This window comes from Chlorella variabilis (assembly GCF_000147415.1).
Source record: "Chlorella variabilis unplaced genomic scaffold CHLNCscaffold_1, whole genome shotgun sequence".
Classification (NCBI taxonomy): domain Eukaryota; kingdom Viridiplantae; phylum Chlorophyta; class Trebouxiophyceae; order Chlorellales; family Chlorellaceae; genus Chlorella; species Chlorella variabilis.
In genome coordinates this window covers 2,872,195-2,881,629 of record NW_005435087.1, presented here as the reverse complement: position 1 = coordinate 2,881,629, position 9,435 = coordinate 2,872,195, and the positions used below count along the sequence as shown (strand labels likewise).

At 67.9% G+C, this 9,435-nt stretch overlaps 1 protein-coding gene across 1 annotated transcript in view; it reads left to right on the top strand.

The window, feature by feature from the left end:
* Positions 1-7,646: 7,646 nt before the first annotated feature.
* The window catches only part of CHLNCDRAFT_133649 (hypothetical protein), a gene marked incomplete at both ends in the record, with an annotated part of 5,523 nt that continues 3,734 nt past the window's right edge, over positions 7,647-9,435 (top strand). Inside the window, 5 exons of the mRNA XM_005852204.1 lie at positions 7,647-7,793; positions 8,126-8,252; positions 8,588-8,676; positions 8,882-8,945; positions 9,258-9,386. Coding sequence (XP_005852266.1) covers positions 7,647-7,793; positions 8,126-8,252; positions 8,588-8,676; positions 8,882-8,945; positions 9,258-9,386 — 556 coding nt within the window. The remainder of the gene's footprint in view (positions 7,794-8,125; positions 8,253-8,587; positions 8,677-8,881; positions 8,946-9,257; positions 9,387-9,435) is intronic.

Below are 9,435 nucleotides of genomic sequence, written 5' to 3'. Positions count from 1 at the left end.
GGTCACTGTCAAGGCCATCAAGTGAGCCTGGGCCGCCAGCTGGTTTGCAGATATGCATACTACAATCTGTAATCATAAGGGGAAAACCCTGCCCTGTCTTGCCTCGTCCTGCCCTGCCCTCACCCTGCACTGCACTGCCGTGCGCCCTGTGTGCTCTGCACGCCTCCCTGCCTCCCTTGGTCGCCTTTGCCTGCAAGCCACAACCATGCCCCACCTCCCAACCCCTGCCCCCCTCCCCGCAGCGCCACCAAGTATGTTGTGGGTGCCGTGACCCCCTTCCCCGACATCTCCAAGTGCCCCAAGGGGTGAGCCGCCGCCGTCAGGAGCTGGCACCTGACCAGCGGCAGGAAGGGGGAGTGCCCTTGCTGCCCTCTTCCCTACCAGCGCACAGCCAGCGCGACTCGCTCTGCTGTTCCTGCACTGCAACAGCACCGCACAGCACCGCGCGGCCTACACCAAGCTGCACCGCCCTGCGCGCTTGCCCTCTCGCCACCCAAGCGTGCTCCTGCCTGCCCACCCACCTCCCTGCCCCCGCTCCTCTCCCCCTGCAGCTTCCACAAGAACAAGAACGACAACGAGGTTGTGATCGGCCGCGCCGTCATTGACGTGAGCACCCCCGCCCCAGCCCGCCTGCCCGCCTGCCGGCGGCACTGCTGCTGGCACAACTGCGGCCCTTGCCCCACTGGGGTGACCCTTTCCTTTGCACCTGGTCTGCCTCGAGGCACACCCAAGCTGAGCGTCTCCTCCTTTGCCCTCCCCGCCCCCCACGCCCTGCAGGCCTTCTTTGTCCAGGCAAGGGCTAGGAGGGACGCTAGCAAAGCCGTGCAGGGCTCTGCGGCGTGCCGAGGTGGCGCCGCCGTGGTCTGCGTGGGCGTGGCGGCGCGCGGGGGCGGCGCAGCCCTGCTCTCACGCGCCTCGCCTTGCCGGCCTCCTTTCCTCCCTGCAGATTGCGCAGCCCCAGATGAAGACCCTGTATCCCGCCTACTACTGCGCCCAGGGTGCCCTGTTCGACAACGGCAAGCCCGTGACCGGCATCCTGTGTGAGTGGCTGCATCGGTGGGGGGAGGCGGGGAAGAGGGGGCTCACACTGTTGCCCGCTGGGCGGCAGGCTTTGGGCGGAGGGGAGGGGAGACAAAGCTCGCACGGTTGCCCGGCAGGCAGGCGGGCTGAGGGGGCACACCCATGCCGCCCCCACCCCGAGGGTCCCTCGCCCACACCGCTCCCTCGCCGTGGCTCACCGCCGCCTTGTGCGCCGCCCCCTGCCGCAGACACCGCCGCCGCCCAGCGCCCTGCCCACTACTCTGGTGAGCCGCCAGCGCCAGCGGCAGGAGGGGGTGGGGGCATGCAGCGACGAGCTTGCTGCTGGCAGCGGCAGCAGCCTGGCGTCGCCGGTGCTTTTGCCTTTGGCTTCGCTGCATGCCTGACGCGGCCAAGGGCGTCCTGGGCTGCTGAACGTGCTGCCCTGCCGCCCCCATTCCCCCTGCCCTCTCTGCCTATGCAATCACCTCGTGCATCCAGGACAAGACGCCCTCGGTGAGTGTGCCGTGCTGACCTGGCATGTCGTGCACAGCATGCACAGCATGGGCACCCTTTCGCCTGTCCACAGTGCTGAGCCGCACCCGCTGCACCTGAAAGCACCTTGAGCCGGGTAGAACGCGTGCAAGCCTGCATGCGCTGCTGACCCCTGCCGCCGCCGCTGCCGTACCGCCCCTGCCGCCGCCTGTACTGCAGGGCCAGAAGGCACTTGCTTGTGAGTTGGAGCAAGGTGTTGGGTAGCTTTGGACTTCTGGCAACTGGGGAGAGCTGGGGAGAGCTGGGCAGCTGGCGGATTGGGCAGCTGGCGTACTGGGGGTGCTGAGTGCTCCTGGCGGCGCACGGGTGACGGGAGGTTGCATGCGACCCCACGAACTGACCCCAATCCATCCCTTTTTGCCTTCCAATTCTTGCAGACGGCCAAGGCATTATCAACTACTACTGCAAGGGTGAGAGCAGATCGTAAATTCTTCCATGGAAACTTGCAGGATGTATATTGCTCCATTGAAACATCAGACGGCGGCTTGCTGCTTTCCCGTCCACCCGCCCCAGCGCCGTGTGCCGGGCAGCGGCTCTGCCTTCACCTCTGACTCCGTTGCTGACCGCCGCTCGCTTGTGTCTCACCCTGCGCTGCTCCAGGCGACAAGAAGAAGACCCCGCGCAGCGTGGGTACGTTGCGCCCCTGCCTGGGGGGGCCGAGCGGGAGTTCCCGCACACCCCTCCAACACCGAACATGCGCCCGGGGGGGAGGGCGGCCCGGGCTGCCCAGGCCAAAGTGGGCCGCCCTCGAGCAAGAGGCGGCCGGTCTGTGTGCTGAATGAATGAATGGATGGAACCCTAACACAGGGATGCGTACTACTGCAACGGCGGCGAGATCGAGAGGTGCAAGTATGGCCCCTGCTCTCCGACCAAGGGCTGCCCCGTGAGTCTCCTTGCGCCCATCTGGCTGCCCGCCTGCCTGCCTGCCTGCCTGCCTGCCTGCCTGGCTGCGTGTTGTGCCTGCCGCCCGCCGCAGCCAACCTGCTTGGCCGCATACCCTGTGGCTGCCCTGCCTGCTGCTCCCAGAGCCAGGCTCAGGCCCGCGCTGCCCACCACCGCCAGCCCCGTCACCGCCGCATGCTCACTGCCCTAAACCCCAAGCCCTGCGCTGGGCTGGCCCACTAGCACACAGCAGCCCCGCCCGCCGCGCCGTGTGCCTTCCCGACTTGCCGCCCACCCCTCCCTGCCCTGCCCCTGCCCCTGCAGTCCAAGAGCGGCGGCGGCTTGGGAGGGTCAAACGTCATCAAGGTCAAGGCTCTGCCCAGGTGGGGGCTCAGCAGCAGCAGGAGGAGGAGCCTGCCACCACCAGGATGCTGGGTTGCATGGCTGGGGCACGGCTGGTGGGGCGTGGCTGCCGTTGCCACGCCCAGCGCCCGCCCTTCCAGACGCCTGCCTGCCTCGCTGTGCGCGGGTTGGCCTCTGGCCCCGCCTGCCCTGCCCCTCACCCCGCAGCAAGAAGAGCTCCTACAAGGAGATCAAGTACAAGCCCGGCAAGGGCAAGAGGTTCCCCTGTGCGCCCCCGCCGCCGGCCTGCCGTGCCGCTTGCTTGCTGTGCCGCCGGCGCTGCCCTCTGCCTCCCACGGCGGCTGCGCCGGCATCGGCGGCTGCGCCAGGGCTGTGCCTGCTGCGTGCCCGCCTGCCACGGGCTGCCCACCTGCCTGCGCTGTGTCTCCCTCTTTCCTCTGTGCCCACCCGCCTGCCCGCCGGCTGTCCTGCCCCACCCCCATGGCCGCCCTGCAGCCATCAAGTGCCCCAAGGGCTTCCGCCGCGAGAAGACAGACCAGGACTACGTGATTGGGCGGGCCGTGGTGGATGCCTACTTCCTGCAGGCGCGCCCCGCTGCCCTCCTTTCTTCCTTCCTTGCTTGCTTCCTTCCTGTCTTCGTCTTCCTTTCTTCCTCTATTTTGTCGTTTCCCTTCTTTCATTTCGTTCTTTCTTTCCTCCCTTTGCAACAGCCTGTCAGCTGCCTGCGCTCCTCCTGCGCCCCTGCCAGCCCCAGCTTCGCCGGCCGCCTCGGCAGGTCGCCCGCGCAGCCCTGCGCCCCCGCGATGCCTGCCCGGCGCCAACCCCTGCCCGCCGCGAATCCCCTCCCCCCAACAGATTGCGGAGCCCCAGCTGGAGCGGCAGGGCTCCAAGTACGGCTGCAAGAAGGGCGCCTACTTTGACAACGGGAAGAAGATCAAGGGCGTGCTGTACGCCTCCGCCGCCGAGCGCCCACCCCACTAGTGAGCGCCGTCGACGCCGCCACAGCAGCCGCCGCCGCTGCTGCTGCCGCTTGCATTGGCGTGCCTCCAGACGGGCCGGGGCTGCGCCGCGTGAGCGGCGTGGGGGGAGGCAAAGGGCCACCAAACCGCCGCGCTACCCTGCCGCCGCTCCCGCTGCAGCGACGTCACCACCTGCATCCAGGAGAAGGTGCCGGCTGGAAAGAAGGCGATCGCCTATGCGCAGGGAGTCGTCAACTACTACTGCTCCGTTGAGTGCCGCCGCCGGCCTGGGTGTTCTTTCCAATGCGCTCAACCTCACTCACGACACAAATGCCGCCACCGGCCGGGCTGGCACCTCTCGGAGCCATTCCCCGGCCCGCCCAGCCTGCTACATGGAGCAAGGCGCGCGCCCACGCCAGCTGGCGCTCGACCCGGTCGCTGCCGTTTGGCGGCGGCGCCTGGCCCCAGTCCCGCTTTCCACCCCGACAGCAGCTTTCCTCCCCCCAGACACACGTGTTTAGCGCCCCTACGAAGCCAGTTTGGCAGCGTCTCTCCCCTTCCCTTAGACCCCTGATCCCCCCGAACACGCAGCGCATGGTGCCTCACCGTAGCTAGCCTGCGCCCCAGTTTTGCAAGATCCTTCCTGATCCCCTGAACCTCTGAGCGTTCCCCCACACGCGCCATAGCAGCGTGCACCTCTCCCCCACCCGGGGCATTGCCGGCATGCATGCCTGTTGAGCAGCCGCCCCCACCGAAGCCCTGTAACGACGCAGTGGAGCGATCGTTGACCCTGCCTCCGAGTCACTACCCCTCACCCATTCAGGAGCCAGCCTGCCTGCATGCGGCGACAGGCAGCCGTCAGCGCTGGCTGGCCAGCAGCTGGCGGAGCCAGCCTGCCACCAACCGGCGCACCCGCCGCGCCGCCGTCAGCAGCCGCTCCTGCCGCACCCTGCACTGAGCCCTTCCCTGCTGGGCAGCACTTTGGTGCAATTGTGAAGGAAGCACACGCCCTGCTCCATGCTGCAATGTGCTTCCCTGTCGTGCACGCTGCATGCGCTCTGGTTGCTGAGGTGGCACCAGCATGCCGACTCGGATGTGTGTAGCCCCCCAAACGTATGTGCATGGCTAATAAGCAAAGCAAAACATTCTATCCAATCAGACATCAAACAAGCCGCTACATCAATCGGTTGAAACACCAAACAATGCCCGCCCGATCATGCCTGCTCAGAGCGGGGCATAGCTGCGCTGCCAGCATTTTGTGGCAGCAACAGCATGCGCCGCGCCGCCTTCCTTGTTGGCAGCCGCATGGGGTGGCTGCAGCCTGCGCACCCCCCCAAAGGGTACTACGGGCGGCCCAGTTCATTGAAGTCACACAGGTACTCCTTGCGGTACAGCTCGGGATCCATGCAGTACAGTTCCAGCTTCTTATCGGCCTCCCGCCACTGGTCCCGTGCCCAGCGCACTTTCTGCGGGACCCCTGCAGCATGTGCCAGGCAGCGGGGGCAGTGGCGGCGTGAAAGACAGCAGGCGTGCCGTGTGGCGGAGGTGTCCGGCTTGCCGGCAGCTGCCAACGCCCAACCTCTCTCCAAGCCAAGCCCGTCTCGGCTGCAGCGTGGGCCCGCCTTGCCTCCAAGGCAGGGACCTCGCGCCTCCATCCCACTCACCTTCTGCCTCGGCGGCGGCATAGACGTCGAGGGCCCGCACCTCCCGAACCTCCAGCCGCGCCCGCCTTTTGCGGTGCAGGGCCTCGGCGGCCTCGGCGGCTCGCCGCAGCGCGGCCTCGGCGGCCGCGGCTTCGGCGGCCTCGGCCTCCAGGCGCAGGCGCTGGCGCAGGGTCGCCAGCTCAGCTTCCCCCTGGCTGCCCACTGCCCTTGTGGACGGCAAGCCAGGGTGCTCGGAGGCGGCAGTGATGCGTTCCAGTCTGGTGCTCAGGTCCAACATGAAGAACACCATGGGTGCTACAGCAAATATCCATACGCAAGCGGTGCCCCATGCTGCAGCTTCAGCCCAATCCTGCTCGCGTGTGGGCATGGCGGCGGCCGCCCTGCGCATGGGAGGGGGTGGGATGGATGTGGTGTGAGGGGTGCGCGGGGCCAGGGCGAGCCCTCAGCCGCAGCTGCTGGTGCGGCAACGTGGCAGGTGCAGGCCACACGCTGTGCGGCAGGCGGGATTCATTGCCAACTCACGGAGGGCCACGTTGGACACGAATCATACGAGCCTGGTGCATGGAGGCATTGAAGCCTATGAGAATAACCATCACGAAAACGCCTATTCCATAGCCTTCCACCCACCGCTCCAGCGAGGCCGCGCTGGCAGGCTTGGTCCAGGGGCGGAAGTGGAAGTGGGCGGCGGCGGCGCAGGCGGCGGCGGCAAGCATGAGGCCGGTGCAGGCGACGCGCCAGATGAGGAGCAGCGCCGCGTTTGCGACGAGCAGGCCGATGAGGAGCCTGTGAGCAGTGGGCCACAGCTCGCGCACGGCCGCCTGCTGCCGCGCCTGCTCCGCGAGCTCCAGCTTCGGGGCGGGGGCGCCGGTGAGCGGCTGGGGCGCGGCGGGCGGCGGCGGCAGCGTGGCCTCCGGAGCTAGCTTGGCCGCCTTAGGCTCCGCAGCTGCGCCGTCTTGAGGCGGGGACGGCTGCACAGGCTCTGCAGTAGCAGACACACCTTGGGGGTGCCCTGCAGGGGGGGCTGCTACAGGGGGGCAGCGAGGGGCAGCGAGGCCTCGACTCACAGAGGCACGCGGGCGGCCGTCAGGCTGCTCGGTTCCGTGCTACGGCAATGTGCCACGCACCAATGTCACACCAATCTTGGTCTTCAGTGAGTGGGGCGATGGCCTGTGGCCGCGGCAGCGGCGTCATGGTCTGCAGAGAGCTGGCAGTGTGATTTGCAAGAGCGAAACGTCAGCTTCCTTGAGGCCTAAACGCGGTGGACGATCCGACTGCCACCCGGCAGGGCACTCCTGGGCTAAACACAAGTGAATTTCGCCGCTCCTTTTCCTTATTACGGAATTCCCATAGTGTTCATCCGCATGCATTGGGACAGAAGCAGGACGAGGCAGGCTGGGGGGATGTCGCCGCCGCCGCTGCCTCCCAGCGGAAAACCGGCCTGCCGCCACCGCACCAGTGAGTGCCCTCACGGCGCGCGGTTGGCTGCCGCTCTCAGGAGTCTCACCACAGGGGGAGGCAAACAGTGTGAAGACGGTTATCAAGGGGCAGCATCAGGTGGCCAGCTGTTGATGTAAAGCCCAGCGCCGCAAGGCATAAATGGTGCCTCGTGCCAGACACGGAGGCCCCACTGAAACACACACAGTGTGCTGGGCGCGACAACTCTCGGCTGCGCCAGACAGAACAGTGCCCAGGTCATCACAGGTTCAGAGCCTAAAGGCAGGCCCGGCTTTTGCAAAGCGGGCGCAGCTGGCCACGCAAGCGACCCGCCGCCCAATCACCGACACACCCCTCGACGGGCGCGCTTTGACTGGCATGCTTCCGGGTTTCCTCTGTGATCTCAGCAGCACTATGTGGGGCAACCTGACCGATCCAGCCACACTGCATGGCAAGCAAGCCTGCAGACTGCGGCGAAGCTTCAGGCGAAGGCGGGAGGTGTGGCGGCAGGCCCGGGGCGAGCAGCCCAGGCAATGCAAGGCCGGCGGTGGTGTTTTGATCGGTTACAGTGCCCCATACGAGTCGTTTCCACTGAAAGATAGTTGTTTTAAGCCCCGAGAAAACTCGAAAGGGGAGGAGGGCCAGTGCCAGGCTGTCCCTGTGAGGTGTGTGTACTCCCGTTGGCCCCTCCCAACGTCCAGACCACGCCGTCAGGCGTGCACAGGCAGTTGACGCGGGGAGAGGGGTCCGGAGAGGCCCTCAGCAGGCCACGATGAGTAGGGCCTTCAGGGCGAGGCCCCTGGACGTCAGTCGGCCCCTGGAATTGATTGTCGACCTGGAGCTGTTGGACAGCACCGAGGGCCTGCCGGCGCGGGACGTGGTCCACAACCATGCTGTTCTCGACGCAGAAAACGAAAAGGTGGGGCCCCTGGCCCCCCCAGCCCCGCCGATCCCGGCCTGGGGAACTAGTTGAGCGCAGCAGGCTGCGGCCTTGCCCGCCCCAGTGTGCCGTTTGAGCAGCCGGCGGCAGGCCCGCCTGCCCCCCCGCCTGCCGCTGCTCTGCCCCGTGTGGCCTGCTGCTGCCTGCGGCTGGGCCACGCCGCTGGGCAGCATGGCCGATGCGGCGTGAGCCGAGAGCTGTCGGCGCCCGAACCCGCCCCATGCCGGCGTGCCGGCGCGCTCGGCGCCACGCTCACCGCCGCTCGCTCGCCCCGCGCTCCCCACCCTGTGCTGTGTGCCCTGCGAGAGCAGCCCAAGATGATCCAGCATGCCATGGGCGGCAAGGAGATCCCGATCCCCGGGATCGTGAGGGTGCCCACCTACCACACAGACTACCTGCCCGTGAGGCGGGAGCGCAACACCTACATCCGGCCCAAGGGTAAGGCAGCTGCCGCTTACGAATGGGCGGCACTGTCGCTGGGTCGGGTGCTGCTGGGGCTGCGGGGCGTTGCTGGGCCTCGGCTGGCTGCTTAGGGCTGGTGCCGGCGGGCTGGCGGGCTGGCGGGCAGGCTCGGCGGCGCCTCGCGGCCCGGCAGGGCGAGCGGCCCGGCGCCCCGGGGCTGCAGCTGTGGGTGTGCGGCTGGCTGGGCAGATCCGCTGGCGGGCAGGTGCTGGCATGGCCAAGCTCAGGCCCTGGCCTCCGCCACCGCCGGCCTGTGCCTTGAAACCCCGGTCCTCTCGGCGTGTACCGCCTTTCCTCTGTCCGTACCGCAGGCGGGGTGGGGTATGAGGACCACATCTTTGTTGAGTACGACCTGGATGCAGAGGATGAGGCGTGGCTGAAGCAGTACAACGGCAGCGAGGTGCGGTACAGCGGCGCAGCTCCCCGCCGCCCGCGGCCCGGCGGCGGGCACATGTGTGGCGTTGCTGGGCTGGGAGCGTGGGGTTGCCCTCCCACCCTGCCATCTGCGCTCGCCCGCCCGCCGCCACCGCCTGCGGCCTGCACCTCGTTGCCTGCCGCGCCACCACCGCCATCACTGCCTGCCGCCTGCGCTCCCGCGCCCGCAGCCTGAGCGGCTGTCTGAGGAGAAGTTTGAGATGATGCTGTGGAGGCTGGAGATCAGCAACGCAGGTGGGCGCCTGCTGCCCTCCCTCCCTGCGGTATGGGGCCGCGCGCCTTTGTCCTTTCCTCCTGGGGGGGCTGGGGCCAAGCTGGGGGGGCCTGGCTTCCTCCGGGCACTCCTGGGCAACGCTGGTGGCTATATTTGTTTGTCCCAGTGGGGCAAAACGCCGGGGGGCAGCAGGCTGGGCTGTGCAGCGGGGGATGAAGCCCAGCGGCCGCCACTCCCTATCTTCGCCGCCTCCCTATCTTCCCCACGCCTCCCTCAACCACCCAAACCCACACCCACCCACCTCCCCGCCCCGCCTCGTGCCCCCCCCGCAGCCGCCACTGACCGGGTGCTGACGCTGAGCGGCGCCGCCCCCGCGGAGCGCTCCTCTGTGGCCGCCTGCGCCACCACCGACCACATGCCACGGGAGGAGGCGCTTCAGATGCTCGAGGAGACGTGCTCGGGTGTGTGTGTGTGGTGGTGGTGGTGGTGGGGGGGGGGGGGGGGGATAAG